The sequence below is a fragment of the Ambystoma mexicanum genome, chromosome 5q (assembly GCF_040938575.1).
Source record: "Ambystoma mexicanum isolate Mex_15411 chromosome 5q, UKY_AmexF1_1, whole genome shotgun sequence".
Lineage (NCBI taxonomy): Eukaryota > Metazoa > Chordata > Amphibia > Caudata > Ambystomatidae > Ambystoma > Ambystoma mexicanum.
The window spans coordinates 555,428,155-555,448,864 of NC_090933.1; the positions used below are offsets into that span (position 1 = coordinate 555,428,155).

General features: G+C 41.2%; 1 protein-coding gene across 1 annotated transcript in view; it reads right to left on the reverse strand.

Annotated features, from left to right (window-relative positions):
• PCMTD1 (protein-L-isoaspartate (D-aspartate) O-methyltransferase domain containing 1) overlaps positions 1–20,710 on the reverse strand; it is an 869,695-nt gene that overhangs the window by 139,513 nt on the left and 709,472 nt on the right. Inside the window, exon 5 of the mRNA XM_069621034.1 lies at positions 9,959–10,082. Coding sequence (XP_069477135.1) covers positions 9,959–10,082 — 124 coding nt within the window. The remainder of the gene's footprint in view (positions 1–9,958; positions 10,083–20,710) is intronic.

Sequence of the window (20,710 nt, forward strand, 5' to 3'; positions counted from 1 at the left end):
TAAGGATGTTTGCTCCCTTTAAGTCCCCTTACCCTCTTCGTTCTTGCTCTAATCAGAATGATAAACCAGTACCATTTGGAGGCCAACATTATCAGTCTACGAAGAGGTTACTTCTGTTCTAGCATAGATACATGAGACTTTTTCATCAATAGAATCCAGGAAGGTATGCAGCATGTAGTATTAACGCAGGACTGTAGGTACATGTAACCCAGAATAGACCGAGAACTTACATTTGCTGCCTCACAGAATGCAAAAGTGCTCAAGCATGGATCGAGGAGACCAATTGGTAGGAAGTAGAAAGGGATATAGGCTGGTTCATGCGCTCTGCACACTACTCATTAATATTAGGATTGTGCTGCGTTGTAGATGTCTTAGCCAGGTAACCACTAATGCCTGCTAAGGTGATACTCTATAAGATAAAGTGAGATGCAAATCACGCTCTTCCTAAAAATAACTCAAATATAATTATATATGATATCCCAATCTTGCACAAAATTAAAGTTTATTGATGATATTGATGGAAGGTCAGCCGACACTTGTTTCGACTACAAGTCGTTCTCAAGGCTGACATAATGTTCATAAAACGTATTAATACGAAAAAAAACAAAGAGTTCAAATGCATGAGGAAGAGAAACATCAGTTTGTAAAAATATTATCAATCACATACCCACATGTTGGTGAAGTTGGTTGTGGACACAGATTAAAATCATCAATGGTAGTAACAGTACGCTCATGTCTTCAAGCATTGGGTGTGCAAGGACAGAAACACAGGGTGACACCTCGCAGTCTAAAGATGGAGCTGGCTAATTAATAGAAATTGTTAAATTAAATGGTTGTGCGCCCATAAAGTGTAGTATAAAATAATTCATGCAGAAAAGTAGTTGATATAAGTTTGATAGCATAAGCCAGTGATTGATACGATATGATGTGGGCTATATGATATTAAAAAGCCAAACCACAAATTAGTTGGAGGGTCAGACACGTGATTGCTAAAATGAAATTAAATCTCAACTATTCTTATAACGATATGGTATATCAGAGCCTGGTAATAATACCGATCAATCAAACGTAGAATTGTCTTTAAAGTAGAGCTGTTGCAAGTAAGAAAGTATAAGAATGTTTATGGAATAGAACTGAGACTGCATAATTAAATAGTCAAAAAAATATATGTAATACGGAATAATTTTAGCTCACCCCTTGGCGTGTGAACACTTATATATGTTGCTCAAGATTCAAGGTAATGTCCCTCGATGGACGAATGATTCATAAATTAAGCCACCTATTGAAATGTAAAGTTTGTCGTCAATAATCTCAAAACGAGAGTGTATACGTGAAGTCATAAACTAATGGAAATTAGTCTGGTTACCTGTATAAATGGGCTCAATCCCGTTTAATACTGAAGCTGCTCTCGCTAATGCGAGTGCTGTGTGTGCAGCGTTTTATCAGTGCTGTTGCTATCAGGGATTCCCCATTGGTCCAAAAAAAGGGTGTTGTCAATGCGCATGTTCAGGGCGGCAAACCCTAGTCACCGACACATGCGCAATGGCTGATATGTCCCCGTACTACGCATGCGCAATGTTGAACCGGAGCCCATTAAGTGTATCTGAATCAACTTATGTGCAGTTAAAAAATATGCCGGAGAAATATGATGGTGTGTATAGAAAGTGTAAATCCACTGCATTATAAAATAGGAATCTGAGGTGAATGTGTCACTGCCCACTGTGCAAGCACACCCACGCCTGATATATCTTAAAGTGTGACTCTCACTGCATGTATGCTTAAACTGAAGCATGCACTATTGTTATGGTAATAATATAGTAAATCCTAGGTATGTAAAACGCTGTGATGTCCAATTTAGCATGAAGTCTTGTCTAAAAATTATCAAATGTATATATATAGTATGTTGCACACATGCTCAATTAAAGTTAAACTTTGCATAATCAACAGTAAGGTCAAAGTGCAAATAATTCTCATATACCATGCTGAGTCAAATTATAGGAACACATACATCTCATTGTCTGAATTGAGACCTTCCTGTGTACATCGAAATAAACAAATGCATTTAGCTTCTAATTGCCTGAGTTTCAGTACAATGTCACCACTTCTCTTTCCTAGTCTGGCCTTCATCAAGCCTGCAAAGCGAATATCGTCATTATTGTCATTTTGATCCAGATTCACACCGAGCCTAGGCACTGAGAATGTCATTGAGGCTTTTTACCAAGCCGACACACGTGATATACATCAACACATGGATAGGAAGACACACAAGACTAGACGCACATTTTCCAATCTCACACAGGCAGAAATTACATCACTTAATCGACTAGCTTCAGACCAATCTACCAATCTATTACGATTATGGAAGCGGACAAAGGGGGCAACGTAGTAGTGCTTAACACATCACACTATTTAGATATGGCCAATAAGCATTTAGCAACCCCGAATTGCTACAGATGTCTGAAAACCAATCCTACAAAAGAAGTTGTCAAAAACATGCTGACCATGATTAATGAATGGTACCAGTTGGATTATCTGACTGATTAAGAAAACGCATGTCTCAGTATCACTGATCCAATCATGCCGGCCACATATTTTTTGCCCAATATTCATAAAACGTTTGAGTGGGATAGGGTGGGCCACTGAAGGTATTTCAACATATTTAGATAATGTCATGAAACAGTTCATAACTCAAATACCATCATTCATTAGGGATACAACCCACGTGCTTCAAATGCTAGGTCAAATTCAGTGGCAGGCACATTATATGTTGGCAACTTTTGATGTGTCTGCCTTGTACATGAGTATAGACCATCCTTTAGCGATTGCAACTTTAGACTATACTTATCGTAATGTATCAGCCTCTCATCGGACTCATATCACTATTTTGTTTTTGAAATTCACACTAAATAATAATGTGTTCTTATTCAACAATCAATACTACACCCAGGTTAAGGGGGTGGCCATGGGAGCTAAATATGCCCCATTGTTGGCGAACCTATTTATGGCCCAAGTGGAAGAAAGTCATATCTTTCATCACACTCACTACACGTCTAACATTGTGTTATGAAGAGATTTATAGATGATGTATTTATGATATGGTCCGGGTCTATTTCAGACTTAGAGCAATTTATTATCTACATCAATAATAACACTTTTGGAATACAGTTTCCAGGACAGTACAGCACAGAACAGAGAGACTTTTTAGATTTTAGAATTTTCATCGAAGATGGTATAATTAATACCAAAACCTATCGTAAACCATCAGAGGTTAATTCAACCCTTTACTCTATGAGTTGTCACCGCGCATCTACTATACGTCCAATGGGCGAATTCTATAGGGCGCGCAGAAATTGCAACACGGATCAAGATTTTCACAATGAGTGTCAACTCTAATCTAACATATTCTCACAAAGAGGCTATTCCAAGGAGTGCATTAGGAAAGGTCTAGGCAGATATCGCACCATGGATAGAGCAGATACTTTACAACTCGAACAACCTAAATCTGATACATTAGGCACTGTTGACATCATCACCAAATACTCTAGAGACTCCAAATTTCTGTATAAACTTCTCCATAAGCATAGGGACATCCTTTTATTAGATAAGGACATTGCACCTTTTTTGGCTAATAACCCAAGACTCATATTCACTAGATCGGGAACCATTAGAGACAAATTCAGTCCATCTTTTCTGCAACTTCACAATGATGCACCGAGCGAGAAGGCTACTTGGTTGTCCTGAACCAGAAACTTCCACAAATGTGGCAACTGTTCCATGTGCAAATTTGCAGATACTAACATCACCAAATACACAGATGCCAATGGACAGGAAATACAGATCAGAGACTTCATTAATTGTCGAACAACTCATGTTGTCTATGTAATCAGATGTGTCTGTGCCAAAATGTATATTGGATCTACAATTAGACAACTACGTATAAGGATACGAGAACATTTGTCAAGCTTGGGCAGTCAAGACCCTAAACTGCCACTTGCCATACATTGGCAAACTTTACGTCAAAATGACAATAAGGACAATATTCGCTTTGCAGGCTTGATGAAGGCCAGACTACGGAAGAGAGGTGGTGACATTGTACTGAAACTCAGGCAATTAGAGGGTAAATGCATTTGTTTATTTCGATGTACACAGGAAGGTCTCAATTCAGACAATGAGATGTATGTGTTCCAATAATTTGACTCAGCATGGAATATGAGAATTATTTGCACTTTGACATTACTGTTGATTATGAAACTTTAACTTTACATGAGCATGTGTGCAACATACTATGAATGTATATTTGATCTTTTTTAGACAAGACGTAATGCTAAATTAGACATCACAGCGTTTTACATACCTAGGGTTTACTATATTATTACCATAATAATAATGCATGCTTCAGTTTAAGCATACATGCAGTGAGAGTCACACGTTAAGATATATTAGGCGTAGGTGTGCTTGCACAGTGGGCAGTGTGACATTCACCTCACATTCCTATTTTATAATGCAGTGGATTTACACTTTCTATACACACCATCATATTTCTCCGGCATGTTTTTTAACTGCACACAAATTGATTCAGATACACTTAATGGGCTCCGGTTCGACATTGCGCATGCGCAGTACGGGGACATATCAGCCATTGAGCATGTGTCGGTGACTAGTGTTTGCCGCCCTCAACATGCGCATTGACAACCCTCTTTTTTTGGACCAATGGGGAATCCCCGATAGCAACAGCACTGATAAAACGCTGAACACACAGCACTCGCGTTAGCGAGAACAGCGTCAGTATTCAACAGGACTGAGCCCATTTATACAGGTAACCAGACTAATTTCCATTAGTTTATGACTTCACATATACACTCTCGTTTTGAGATTATTGACGACAAACTGTACATTTCAATAGGTGGCACAATTTATGAATCATTCGTCCATCGAGGGACATTAACTTGAATCTTGAGCAACATATATAAGTGTTCACACGCCAATGGGTGAGCTAAAATTATTCCGTATTACATATTTTTTTTGACCATTTAATTATGCAGTCTCAGTTTTATTCTATAAACATGCTTATACTTTCTTACTTGCAGCAGCTCTACTTTAAAGACAATTCTACGTTGGATTGATCGGTGTTATTACCAGGCTCTGATACACCATATCATAAGAATAGTTGAGATTTCATTTCATTTTAGCAATCACGTGTCTGATCCTCCAACTAATTTGTGGTTTGGCTTTTTAATATCATATAGCCCCCATCATATCGTATCAATCACCGCCTTATGCTATCAAACTTATATCAACTACTTTTCTGCATTAATTATTTTATACTACACTTTATTGGCGCACATTCATTTAATTTAACAATTTCTACTAATTAGCCAGCTCCACCTTTAGACTGCGAGGTGTCACCCTGTTTTTCTGTCCTTGCACACCCAATGCTTGAAGACATGAGCGTACTGTTACTACCATTGATGATTTTAATCATGGTAAACATTGTTCATTAAGTTTTCTCTCTTCTTTTTGCTTCCGACCTGCATCTGTGTCCACAACCAACTTCACCAACATTTGGGTATGTGATTGATAATATTTTTACGAACTGATGTTTCTCTTCCTCATGCATTTGAACTCTTTGTTTTTTTTCGTATTAATATGTTTTATGAACCTTATGTCAGCCTGGAGAATGACTTGTAGTCGAAACACGTGTCGGCTGACCTCTCATCAATATCCTCAATAAACTTTCATTTTCTGCAAGATTGGGATATCATATATAATTCTATTTGAGTTGTTTTTAGGAAGAGCGCGATTTGCGTGTCACTTTATTTTATAGGGTATGAAGGAGAAAGCTACACATACCATAGCATGGATAGTGGATGAAGATTAGAAGCTGCCAGGAAGGTTTATGTATCCAGACAGACTGAGACATGGTGTTCAAATAGTGTTGCCATTAGAGGTCAAAAGAATAAAGTGCCTGTTATGTGCAAAATATCAATGCTCACTATTATAGTGAAGCAACACTATATCCAGTGAAACCAGGAGTGATGCTATTTTGAAGACCATACCCTGAGAAGGAAATCTCTCTGAAGGCCTGACAATTCTGAAAGGTTTAGGGACTGGCAATTTCGAGAGGCTAGCCAATACAAGATTACACAGGCTAGGCAATACAAGAATACAAGATTAAATTAGATGCACAGCATTGGGGTGAATCTGTGATGTGTGCCAATTCTGCAATTCCTACACTTGAACACTTTCATTACCAGTTCTTACCATGAACTAACACTCATTTTATAAAACTTACTTGGAAAGTACACCAATCACATTATGAAACATGATAGTTTTAAAAGAATAAGATATTATAGAGGGGTGTAACACAGAATGATTCTAGCTTCATTCTCTCCATCATCAAGAGAAGTATATAAGTATCAGCATACCAATCAGTGTGATTTCACAGATTTAATCTGGGTTGGTCTTTTGTATTTTAAAGCTTAACATATTTCCAAAACACTGGCTTGTGAAATTGTCATTTATAAAGGTGCAGAAAAACCTTTGACTTTTACAAAAATGCAAAGTGTTTTTTGTGTCAAACGAGCAGACTTTAAAATATGCTTGCCCGAGTCCTGCAACATCTGATCTGCTTACTTCTGTCTACCACCCCTTACACTCAAATGGCCTACATAAGAAGAAAGATCAAGTAATGGGTGAAACCATGCCACTAGCATGCAAGGAGGCATACCTCACAGAAAACAGTACAGTAATGCACAAGATATTAGATGATTTGACCAGGATCACTGCATTGTCTGCTGGCAAAGCCAGAATACGAGCATGAATGCTTTGGTCCCAAATATGGATACTTATTCATCTCTTGGACTAACAGTTTACGCTCATCGTTGGAGGTGATTGCCTATGTTTTACAACACCCCATCTGAACAAAACAATTTCTAGACCTTCACCATAAAGATGACACGTTCCTTTTTATAGCAACCACTATCAGGTGCAGGTACATTGCTGATAACAGCATCTGTTGTGCTGAAAGACAAAGTATATATGGAAGCAGGTTTATAAACGTCGGACATAAGAAAGGCTCAGTCAGCCTTACAGGAATGTACTATTCTAATCTTGCATAGAAACACATCTCTGCAATGAGTGCTTAACAAAATGAGCTAACTTCTGAACCGTTGTGGCACTCAATTTACCAATATATATACCACACTGAACACAGAAAGCACTGCATGATGAATTGATCGAGGCAAAATGTACTTGCCAAAACAGACAGGCAATAGGTTTAGAGCCTCAGCACCATGCCATAAAATATCCTGATGTGTGCTATTTAAGTCTGATGAACAAAGGAATCTTACTTCTTTAGATCAGGCAGTCTTGTGGGGCCCCCTCCAAGGTGGGGGCCCTGGGCAAGTGCCGCTTTTGCCCTCCCATAAAAATGTCTCTGGGAAAGAGGGAAAGTAGGACATGTGTTGTTGACGGCGTGTTTCGGTAGGAGGGCAGAGGGAAATGTTTTTTCCACCGAATTTCGCATTTTGCTGGGGCTTGTAGCTAATAAATTGTGGGGCGATTCACACAAATCAGACCTCTGTGGATTCCCACGGGTGTCTTCTTTTCGGAAATGATTGGGCTCCCTGTTTTCCTTGGTGGCTTCGACCCCCCAGGCCCAAATCTGTAGGTTGTCCACAAGAGCAAAATTTGTGGAGTGGTGTCTCTGACAGCTGCTTGCAGGAATCCTCACCACGCTCCTCTTTTGTCATGCCTGGTGCAGGCCTGCACAGTGTTCCTGTTAGGGAAACTGACAGTGAAAGCTCATGTGTGACTGAACTATCTGTTATGGTGTCCTTGACGACCCTAGAGTGAAGACGGGTGACCTTGGTCGCTGTGGGTTGTACTTGCCTGTGGATTAAGGGCCAGCATCTTTTGTAAAGAAAAAAGCTGAGGGTAGATCTCTGCCTTCGGCTGGTGCCTCCCTTTGGAACAGCCTCCCGGCCACCTTGAAACTTGAGGAAAACCATCTTCGGTTCCGGAAGCATCTCAAGACCTTCCTCTTTGCCTCTGCCCCCCTTCTACGCTGTTGATCTGTTTTTTCTTTTTGGCATTGTGCACCTGGCCACCCTCTGTCATTCAGGCCCAGGTACCTGCTCACCCTGCCACTCTCCTGCACTGCCTCCAGGCCTCCCTCTGCACTAGGCCACTGTATCTGTACCCATACATCCCCCCCCACATTTCGTCTGCACTTATCAGATATACCATATCGGACTAATTTTTCATTTGACACTTGCTGGCTGCACTATCATGGTTTATCACCCTTATTTGTTTATTATTTACTTATTTATTTATGTTTTATGTTCAGCCCTTTTCACTCCCCCCTTCCATGCACTACTCCCCCCTTCCAAGCACTTTCCCCCTTTTCCTTGCACTTTCTTAAATGTCACTGGTCCTAGTAAGATTGCGGTTTTCTTTTCTGTACTCCTTTGTTCCCCACCCTTTTTGCCTGGTCGCGCTCTGAGCACGATATAAATAAAATATCATTTCATTTCATCATGAGGAAGTTGTGCTAGTGACAACATTGCAGGTTGAAAAGTATCAGAAGGTTCCTGCATAGAGAGACAATTCCCTTTGATCTCAAGCTCTTTTGTGCTCTGCTTTGTCAGTCGCTTTAAGAAGCGGTTTTCCGGGGAGAACAAGCCTCTCCTGCTGGACTGCAGAGAAGATTTCAGAGCCTACATATATAAGCACTTTTAACTCTGTACCTAAGCCCTAGCCTGCATGATTTGGTGAACGAAAATGGCTGCCTTTGGGGGGAAAGCACATACTGTACACCCAATCACACCATACTGCCATCAATAACCGCACATCCAATCAGGTACTGCTTACATCACAAGAAACTTTAGCATCACCCACAAATCAATACATGGACATTGTCAGATACCTTTTACAACAAAATGTATCTGTAACTTGTTTATTTTAATACAAAATACATTAAAATATGTTACATAAAATAAAAGCTATTGTAAATATTTTGTAAAGCATCGAACAAGTCAAATAACTTTTTATTAACATTAACATACTCCTGCAACGACTCAAATGTCCCATCAAAATGGTCCTCTAGATAATGCAAAGCTCCTTTTTACTATCTTCATAATGCAGAAATGCAGACTACCTAAAATCTTTTCTATACTGTCCTGACAAGTTTCTTAGGTTAATCCAGCCCAGACGTGGCCAACATTTGGGAGATATGTAACCTTAAGCCATTATACTACTCACCATCTGATTATTAGGGTAATGTGGCAGCATGGAATGAGGAGTCTGATCAACATGGTGGAATAGTGGTTGCCATAGACTTATTTTAAAGCATAAAAAAATATCTATATCTCTAACTAGATGTGGTTTCCTTACCAAACAGTACAAATACCTTCAGATTCTAAACAATTACAACTGCAAGCAATTCAGAAGAGAGACAAATGAGTAGAATCTAGGGCTGATTCAGAGAAACCCTAACATCTGGTCCATTAAAAACACATAATGCTGAAAAGCATGGACGGCGGAAGGCTGTGTGCCATCTCAGACTAAGAAACCTTCTGGTAGCATCCTTACAATGGGACAGATTATTTGCTGCTGATAGGGCCATTCTGATGCACGCTTGTTCCCTTCAAGTGGCAACACAGTAGGGGCCACTTAGTTTTGCTTTGCTGTAGGACCAGCTATGTTAATTAGAAATATAGTTGTGCTAGGTCGCCATCAAATGTTAAGCTCACATTTCGACTATTGTTCATAACATTAAATGCTGTATGAATTTCTGGTGTACAAAAGATTAATTTGAAGTAAAAAGAAAATGTAGACTTTGCTTTTGTAATATATAAAAGTTAATTTATAGAATTGGGCGCAAAAAATATTTGGCATTAGAATTTCAAATAATAATAGGAGGACATGGGGATGACAATTTTATACATTAAAAACTTACGCAATCTAACAGAGTCAGATTTGTTGTTGTCATTCTTATTTGGTTGAATCAAAGGAGCAAAGGAGACCGCCAGGATATTTTTACTTTCCCACGTGCTTTGCCCAGTTCTCAGGATCTGAGTTAACTACACAAAAGAAGAAAAAAAAGACAAAACACTTCAGTTCTTAACTTGAAGGCATTCATATTTACAGACCTCTGTTACTGATCATTGTGTCTGCATTATTCTGGTAGATCCTGTCTAGATAACACATACTCACAAGCCACAATGAAAGAAAATACATTACGACAAGCAGAAGAAATATGCCTTTAGTTTACAATTGTACTAGCTCAAAATGTGAATTTCTAGGAGAGGGTTACGTGCATTGCCCTGGAATTTTGAAAGGCACGCACGTTTAATCCCTCCCAGTGAGGTTCTAAATTTTACATGCATTTTCCCTTCATATTTTAAAAATATCTTTAGTGGCCACTGGTGCAGTGGGTGGGTAAAAAGTCGTTAAGGCAATGTTTAGCAAAGTGTACAACAGAAAACAATCTCAAGGAGCTCTTCACGTGATGCTAACTAATTATTGCTACAATTGCAGATTTTTAAAAGGCAAGATTAGGGTAGGTTGCTTGCAATCAAAATTATAACAAGATGTGGCTCTGAGCTGATCCCATCATTTAACTTCTTTCCAGTGAAGGCAAGAGGAACTTTCAATGCTTTTGGGCATTGTTTCCAAGCAATCACATTAGAGATTTTAGGTCAGGTGGTTGTGCATGTGCCGTACTTTGTGGGCATGGAGAGACAGCGAGGAGCATCACTGCGCATCTCCACCACCACATACTTTTCAAAATGCCAGAGGCAGGCAGACAAGAACCGTGACATGAAGGCCCTTCTGGAGCCCCAGAGAGGGGAGTGAAAGTGAGAGACCCCCAAAATACAATTAAACCTCCCAATGGAGTCCAAAAGGACACCTCTCAAGAGGGAATGAGACCAAGACCAAGTGCTAGTGGTAAAGAAAGTCTTATCTAAAATAGGGCAAGCAGAATCTACTCTGCTCACGCCAAGAGCGCTCTGCAGAAAACATGTTACAACTCATTTTTATACAGCTTTTTTGTCATCCAGGAGAGGGGAGGCCTAAGGGGCACAGAGTCAATCGGGATTGGACACTAAGAGTGGTCACCTATAGGTGCCATAGGGCTTGGCGAACTTGGTTGGTGTAGAGGCACGTGGTGAGATGACGTGGTGTCCCGGGTTAATCGTTCAGCTGGGCTCATCAGGCTGGCACGCTGTGTTGAGATTTGGATTGTATCGTTGGAGTCATGTAACATTTGTCCTTGTGGCCACACATTCCCATTCATTCACTACCATGATTTGTTCGTCCGGTGACCTCAGAGGCCATTATCTTAATACTTGCAAAACATGGTTCAAGTGTACATTATTTATTACTGTTCATAGATCTGGCTTCATTAGTGAAATACTGTGTAGGATTTGTTTAGACAATTGAAGATATACTGACTAAGGGGTAGAGTCCTTGGGGTCATAGTAGGGTTTAGGGTGTCCATCTGGTAACAACAAAGGAGATGCTGAATATATGACTGAAAAGGGCTGGGTCACAAAAAGGCACATATCATCATGGATCTACATTTTCATTGTGGGTTCAACGATCAAGTGTCCAAATACCATTAAATTGTTTGCTGACCTCTTTTGACACCCTGATGGCATGGGAGAGTTAAGGCCTTCTTGTAAGTTGGTTATCTGTTGCATTATGTGACAGGGCTATTTAAAACACAATTGTACATGCAGGCTTTTGCACATGGCTTGCTGAATTACACTTAAATTATACTAGGTTAAAACATACCGTATTACCCTTTTAACTCATCGTACTTGCTGTCACAAAATGAAACATTAAAGTTCACAAAACACATACTTAGTTCAATGTTTATCGTTTTACATATACAAGGAAGCAGGGCGCTTCATAACGTGCGGCCTATATGCGAAAATGTACAAAGATTATGGCTTGCTGGAAAGGATTTGCTACTTCATTACTCTCGTGCACTTGTAATGGAGGTCCCAACCTATATAAATGTGTATTGAATCAACAGCTGAATGAAGTGGAGCCCCCCCCCACTTAAACCTAACCTGAGAAAGTCAAAGGGACTTATGTGGTGTTGAATTATGCGAAAATGGGTTTTATAATGTTACAACATACTAGTATTCTAAGGCATTGTGTTTATAAAGTCGAAAATGGCATTACCATGTTGTAGTAAGGTGGCAAAGCACAGAATGGACAAGGAGATAGTCTATACACGGACAGGAAATCATTCATGCTAAAAATGCCTTCAAATGAAAATGCATGTAACCAAAATGTGGCTTGAACACGAAGACTGAAGAGCTCAAAGTATGCAATGATGAGATCATTTTAAAAGTTGAGGCGTTCAGGGACAATCATGCCTTCAGAAACTTGACTAATGGACAAAAACTTAGACTTTTAATGAGGATGTGTCTGAAGCCTTATCTGAAAGAATCCAGCTGCCTAATTATAAGTTGAACCGAACATCGAAGCAGAGTTAGGAATGCATGTGAGAGTGTATTTCATTTTTGAAGGGTTTAGTCCAATTAAAATTAATTGGACAATGAGCTAATGTAATGAAGTAGTAGGCTAAGACTGTGCAGGGAGAGGTGGGGGCATTTTGCTCCCTCCATTTTGCTATAAATGTGTCCGTGTAATGCTGAGAGTGGTTTTCTTTCGAGGCAGGGAACATGTCCATAGCAGACAGTGCTGTGCCAGCAGGGAAATGGAATACATCTTTATGAACTTAACAGTCTCTGTGCTGATCCATTTGAGTGGTCCTTATTGAATTGTGTTGGAGTATGTGAACCCTGCACCCAACCTCATTGAGGTGCAGCTTCTTTGTCTTAAGGTATTCGAGGGCCAGCCCTGATCACATGGCCCGTCAGAGGTCATTAGGTCCTCGTTTACATTTGGTAGCAAGAGGACGGTTTCTGATCATCAATTATTGATTAAAAAAAAATGTCACCTAATGGCCGTAGACAAAGTAACTCTAGGTCTTTGGCAATATCACAAGTCCTTCGCCATTTCGGGCTGAGTGGACTGTAAAACTCCCCATAGACAATGACTGCAGACGGGGCCTGAAGGGACCAGCGGACCAGACGATAACCTGAAGAAGGCAGTGATCAAGAGAGGGTCGGGAGAACAGAAGGTGAGTGAAAAGCTGCCAGAGCCAATAGAGAGGGGGAACAAAACAAATACGTTAACTGCATTTAGAAATTAATAACAAGAGTAAAATATTAATGAGGGACATGCATGCAGGTGGTTGGGGTCTGTGTCTAACTCTGTTACATGTCACGCTATGTGTCTAAAAGTTGTATGTTGTGGCTGTTCATGAGGCTCGCTTCGTGCGTGCGCAGTTAAAACATTGGAACTAGTGTAAAGAATGATATTTTAAGCTGAATAAATAAATTGGCGTCAAGCCAAGGTTTTGAAATTGCAAAAATTGCATCAACAGAAGTGGTCAGATATTGTAGTTTAAAAGCACACAAATTCGTGGTGATTGCAGCCCAAACTGAGTTAGAGAAACTGTCAGAAGTGTAAAAATGCTGGTACTTTAAGCGAACACATTGTGTTTCAAACCAGCAGCTATGGATTTAAAGTTGTATTTCCTTGTAGCAGGCAAGATAGCTGATAGATCGTGCTAAGGATGATACATTTTCGCATTGAAATGGCTGAGTTATATTTGATTTATGGAAGTACTGCTCTCGTGCATTAAGCGCACTGCGCGAAAGGAATGCAACATGTGGCAATGTTTTAACTGTGAGGTGTAAGAGAGGTCCGGCTAAGAACCAGGAACTGAAAGCCTGGAATGTGTACAAATATAAGAAATGGTTGAAAAATTCTTAAAGCAAAAACAGAGCTTTGATTTTGTTAAAATGTCTGCATGAAGTTACAAGTGGGGATTAAACATAGTGTTCTTTTTGCTGTTTTAATAGAAGAGCAGCAGTTTGGAAAAACACAGTTGAGAACGAATATGTGAAAAGGGGGGTTGACAAGAGAAATAAATCAGACCCCTCACTAAGAGCCCACAAGAGAGAACGCGGTGATCAAGCCAGAAAGGAATGTGCAAATTAGCAGCCCTTGCAGATAGGCACGGAGTACGCTCTCCATGTGCGCCTTGCGAGATTGTCTAAATCACACAGAATCTTATAAAAAGACAGGCAGCCAAATATTTCCGTGGGATGGCTGGTAAACGCAGGGCTCAGATCTGGCTGGGTCATCACATGTTTTAATATTGACTCGTGGTGGGCATGCTAGCAGCCGATGTAATTGTGAGGTTATTTCAGTGATCTATAAAATGTTTGAGTGCATGTGTGTTATACATTGTATTTTTATTTTAAAACAGAGTGCATTGCATGCAGATTGAATGTGCCCCATGGCAGAGCAGCCCAGCAATTGTAGAAAAAGGGCTTGATTGCATGTTAATGCATCCGGCCTGTTGTGGAAAACACTGCAAGATTCTTTCATTTTAGTACTGGTAAGCGGACATCCCAGCTCTTAAAAGCCGGATGATTGAAGCTAACATTCCGATAAGGATGAATGCGCGGATGAAAAGACATCTGTTGCGTGCTGCCAATGAGGTTAACAAGAAATGCATTCTTACTAATAACTTGTGCGCTTCTCTCATGAGAGGCATTTGTATGGGAATATTCAGTATTACCTAGAGACTGCACTCTCTATGAGACATACTATGCTGCTGTTCAGCATTCAAGTTAAGCATGTGTCCGCCCATTTGAGGCCCCTACCCTCTCCATTCTTGCGCTATTCAGAATGAGAAACAAGAAACATTTGAAGGCCAACATTAGTAAATCTGCAAAGAGGTTACTTCACTTCTAGTATACAACCAAGATACCTTTAGCATCCGGAAAAGTATGCAGCCTGCAGTATTAATGTAGGACTATTTGTGACAAGATACATGCAACTCTGAATAGGCAGATTAGAAGCTGCCAGGAAGGTAGCTTTATCCAGGCAGACAGAGTAGGAATGGGACATGGTTTACAAATGGTGTCGCCATTAGAGAACGAGGGGACACGTTTCTGTAATATGCAACATGTCAACGCTCACTATCACATTGGGAACGACCACATAGCCAGTAATGGAGGAGTGCCACAATGAAAAACATACGCTAAGAAGAAAATTACCCTGCAGGACTGATGATTTCTGAGAGGTTAAGAGACTGGTAATTAAGAAATATTAGGCAATAAAAGATTAAATGAGAAGTCCAGGATCACACAGTGCTTAAGGGGTGAAGCTAAGATTTGTGCCAATATTGCAATTCCTGCAGTTGAACGCTTCTCTTCCAGCTCTTAACATGAACTAAGACAATATAATGTTATAAAATGACTTGCAAAAGTATGCAACCCGCATTTCCAAACCTGACAATTTAAAAACCTAAACATTACAGAAGGGGTTACACAACGTGGGAATGAAGTTAGCATCAGTTCTCCATTATCAAAGGGATTTCCTGCATGCAAGTAGGTAAAACCTCACAGACAATAGCACAGGAATGCAAGGGATCCTCTTTGTGTTGACCAGGATCACAGTACCGTCTGCTGGCACAGCCAAGATACAAGCATTAGCACAGTTGCTGCACGGCCTCGAATTGGCATACTTGTTTGCCGCTTGGACAGATATTCTATGCACAGCTTTCAAGGGATTGCTTAGGTTTTGAGAAATGCCCAGCTGAGCGAGCTAATTTTAACCCCTATCTGGTGCAGGAACAGTGCTGCTAAACGTGCCGCTTGTGCTGCAAAACCCAGTAATTGTGCAGGTATATTTGTCAACTTCAGATTTAAAAACGGTTCAGCCAGCCTCACTGGGATGCGCCCTTCTGATCCTTCACATGAACATATATCTCTACAATAAGTGCTTAACACACTGAAACAACTTCTGAACCCCCGTGGATGAATATGGATTTTAACTTTGGCTATTGCACAAGATCAGCAACGTTCCCACAGAGGAAAAGTAACGCTACAAAGGTCGTGTTACCCAAACTATGTATTCCACAATGAAAACGAAATGCAGTGCACGTTTTAATTAATCAAGGCAGAATGTACTTGTCAAAACCGTCAGGCAATGGGTTTGAAGCCTCAGCAGCATGCAGTCAAATTTTCCTGGCATGAGCTATTTTAGCCCAATATAAACTGGAATATTGCTTTAGACCAGGCAGCATTGTGGGGGCCCTAGACAACCACCCCACAAGCCCTCCAATAAAACGTCTCTGGGGTCTACTGTCGTGTGGCAAGGAATGAGCGATTCCTAGTAGCACGGAGCATTCCGAAGCCCGTAGGCATTGTGGTGCTATTTTAAAAAGGGCTTGCAGAATTACAGCAAAAGACATACACCAGGGGCTGTGTGATGAAGCGTTTCCTGTGGTTGTGGGACAAATAGATGTATGTTGTGGTTATTATGAATGGGCTGCATGTTGGGCTCACACTGGGTGGAGTATGTGCGTAGGGCACAGCATTGTGGTTAATTTAGCAAAAGGGGAATGAGTGCAGACACTGCTGGGAGAAAAGATAGAGGTAGGTAACCAAAGCAGGGTTGACAATTTTGCAGGAAATAAGAAGGGATGGTTCTGCGCCAAATCCACTAGAAAAGGATTCCATGATTTGGGGACAAGACGGGGGAGCTTAGCCCTGTGGCATTAGCCCTTTTGGTGAATAAGTACAGCAGTGGGTAACAAGGAGTCTGTGAGCAAGAGCACTGGGGAGTAGCGCAGGATTTAAGAAATGCTTGCTTCTCGCATTGCATATCGGAAAAGCTTCTCACCTAGGTAGGCCCTGCAGTCACATATGTGTATATGTCTATGTATGTACGGAAACAGAATGCTAGCAGTAGTGGTGATTTTTAACACTAATGTTGCAGAGTGAGCGCGCTTAACTGAATTGTTAAATGAGGATTTTAATCCTCGCATTTGGAAGGGAGAATTCAAAGCTGTGTGTGACCATCCTGCGCACCTAATGGGGGAACCAGCTATGACAATGAAACAAGTCTTAACTCCATTTCTATTCCTTTATATTGTGGGGTGGCAAGCAGCCTAGTGCAGGTAGCAATCCGGCCCTGGCCGAGCATCACAGAAAAAATTGGCTGGGCCATTGCGCCAGCAGTCCCAGTGGCACATACATGCAGGACTGCTAGCAACTTAGGCAAATGAAAGATGACAGTCGGTATGTGAATGTTGCTTTCTATAGCATGTGTGGCTCTGAAGGAGCCAGAGAATGGAGGTCATAGCCTAATTTAGCTGTCTCCTTGCTCTCAACCCCTTTCTGGGCTAGCAGGGATCCTGTAATGGGTAGATTCAGTGTCTGTGCATATCTGTGAATGCCACCAGCCTCATACATGTCACTCAATGGGGTGCTGTTGTAAAAACAAGGAAAAGATATCGAGGCTGAATACCCCAAAAGGAAATACACCGAATGCAGGTTACAAAGGAACATACAAAGATCTTTATTTTATACTGAACAGTTTCAAAGGACAATGTAACCGATAAGCTATCAGTCCCTCAGTACAACACAGCGAACTCCAGCATGGTTCGGTGTGTTCAGTGAGTGGGACTGTACATTAAAATAGTCTCGCTTTATATACCTTTGAAAACAGGATGTTCAACCCTACTGCGAGTTAATATTGGTTAATGCATTACAGATCTAGGGTTCGCGCCGAGTTCACACATCTGTACATTTAGGGTTTGCCTTTAATACATTCGCTAACAAGCCTCAATGGCGACAGTGTATTTTCTCGTAGAGCCTTCTCAAACCGTTTTATACAATGTAGTCAAATACGTGTCCACAGTTCAGCATTTGGATACGTTGTGTTTGACATATGCTCGCGGATTAGCTTCATTGGCACAAATAATCCTCTACACACAGGTCAGCGAAGGACAAGGTCTCAGTTTATTACCCTAACATGTGGCCTGCGGGCAAGTTACATATTAGTTTGTACACAGAGGTCAAGATGGCCATGTTACATTCAGAATGACACTGTCCACCATTTTAGACACAGGGTGACTTTACAGAGAGAACCTAAAATGACGGATAGACCTAAAATGGCAGCTTACATTAACTCTGAGGTCAAGACCTTGCGACGCGGATTTCCTTGCAACTGGCTTATAAGCAGCTTGGCGTAGGCCAATACACATATATTCATCAAAAAGGAGGCACAATATAATTTCCAGTTGGACACAGTTTGGACACGTGGCTTTCATGCCCTTTGGTTGCAGACACCTTGACTCAGATATTGCTCTATTTCTGATATGTGGACCTTTAGTTAAGTTCATTGTGTTAGTGCGTTGTATGGCAGAGGCACAGTGTTCCCAGTTTCTGTGAACTGCCTTTGGGGTTGTTGATAGGTGCTCTATTTTAGAAAATCATATTCGTGTGCATTATTTGTTAAATGCCCTCACATTAGTCCAGACCAGGTGTCAGTGAGCTGGGAAAAAAATATTGCAGACATTTCAGTAGGTTCCAGGCTGTTTAGACTAATGATTAGTCCAGGATTTGCGATGTCATATGTCTGTGGGCTTGAACAGTAAATTGCACATCTTGGAAGTTATTCTTTCCAAAATGCTTTGCAGAGGGAGAAGCCACCAGCACACTGAGTGGGGTGAGGTGGCCTAGCTCACTCCCAAATTCCCGCAAAGACATGTACCCCCCCACCAACTTCCAAGTCACCAGCCGCCACTGGGCTGAACGGACCCTAGCAGCAGCACCAGTTAAATGTACCAGCGCTGTGTAAGACTTACATTTGTGACTTTAAAAGAGTAGCCTTTCCTCCATGGTTGGCCAGTGAGCAGCTCATCTGGCACAAAGTCAGGTGTATTCTTTCAAAGAATACTGAGACTTGCATACTGCGGCACCCTGCACTTTTACAGGCTGTCAGGATTTTTGTGAGATGCCTGCAAGGATGGCGGAGTATTAATACAATTTAACACTGATAAGGACTCGAGAAATATGAGCAGGTGGGGCAGGTATGGCAGGGAAAGGAAAAGGCCGGAGGCATTAGCGTACACAATATTGAAAGGGAAGTAATGACACAGGCACATCGTCCCACCAAAAGGAAAAGAGGTAGCGGAAGTGACATCTCATGACCCTTGACCTATGATGATACCACTATAGGAAAGGGGTTAAACATTTTTTCAATCTCTAGGGCAGCAAAGGGGACCGCGGGGCAACGGGATACCTCTGGGGGTGCAGCCACAACCCTTGGCGACCCCCAAAATGACGTCCCTGCAATGGCACTGTAGCGATAAAAGAGCAGCAAACGGAGTGTAGCATGTAACCTGGCATGGTATTAGCAAGGGTTATTTTACAGCTACAAAAGTAGTGTTAGAATTAAAAGAGGTAGTGATAAACTTCATGAGATGAGGAGCGAGTGATTTTACATCGGGTGCTTAAATTAACGTGCAGGCAGGAGCAGGCACTGCCCTGTAGCTGAATGGTCCATAGCCATTCATGCGTTCTATCATTTTTTATAGAATGCCCTGAAATTAAAGGAGATTACTGGATCACCTACGACCGGCTTTTGGGAAATTTGGGGATAACACACATGTAGTATAGGGGCTTTTTGGGATGCTCATAAGAATTGTTTCTAGGAGCTACCCCGTGACTGGTAGGACAGTGTGCATGGAGTCATACCTGGGGTGGTAGGTTACAATTTTGAGACCTTGTCAGCCGGAGTGGAGAGCATTTTATTAAATGGAGAAAAAAAACTTTCAGTTTGAGACGGGCGGTTGAGATTCTGGTACCATAAGAATTAGATGAATGAAGAAAGACTTGAATGACAAAGCGTGAAAGCATGATGACAGTATTGTGCTTACCAGGGAAAGCATGATTATTTAGGGAATGCCTTAGTTAAACACAAGCAATTTTGAAGGCATAAACGGGGCAGAAGGCCAATGAGATTGGGTGAGTGAGAAGTAAAAGATTTTTAGTATTTTTGCAACATAATGAATATAGCCAGCGGTGTGACCTGGCGGAGGAAGAATGACATATTCTTAGAAAGGCAGGCGCAGACTGCGAATTATGAACATTTGCAGACACGAGGTAGAAACAGATGGCCTCCAGGAAAATAAAGGCAGCCATAAAATAGGGAAATATGGCAAATAAATAAAAGAACAAGTAGAATTAAATAAGAATCATGAAGGACAGTAGTGTTTCAGGTAAGAATTCCGGGGTGGGACACCGAGATAAAAACGTAAGAATTCCGGGGGGACACCTGCGATAAAAACGTGAGAATTCCGGGGGGACACCCGAGATAAAAACGTAAGAATTCCGGGGGGACACCCGAGAGAAAAAGTAAGGATACCGGGAGGACACCTGAGAGAAAAAGTAAGGATTATCAGGGGGGCACCTGAAGAAAAACGTAAGAATTCCAGGGTGACCCCGAGAGAAAAAGTAAGGATACCGGGAGGACACCCGAAAGAAAAAGTAAGGATTATCAGGGGGGCACCTGAAGAAAAACGTAAGAATTCAGGGGCGGGCACCCGAGATAAAAACTTAAGAATTCCAGGGGGCACCCGAGATAAAAACTGTAAGGAATACCGGGGGGCACCCGAGAGAAAACTGTAAGGAATACCCGGAGGGCACCCGAAAGAAAAATGTAAAATTTGCCTTGTTCCTGCCCTTTACAGAGCGGTCAGAAGAAACGTGAACCCAGAGCCCACATGATTGGGGACGATAGGCTACGGTGACGATTGAAG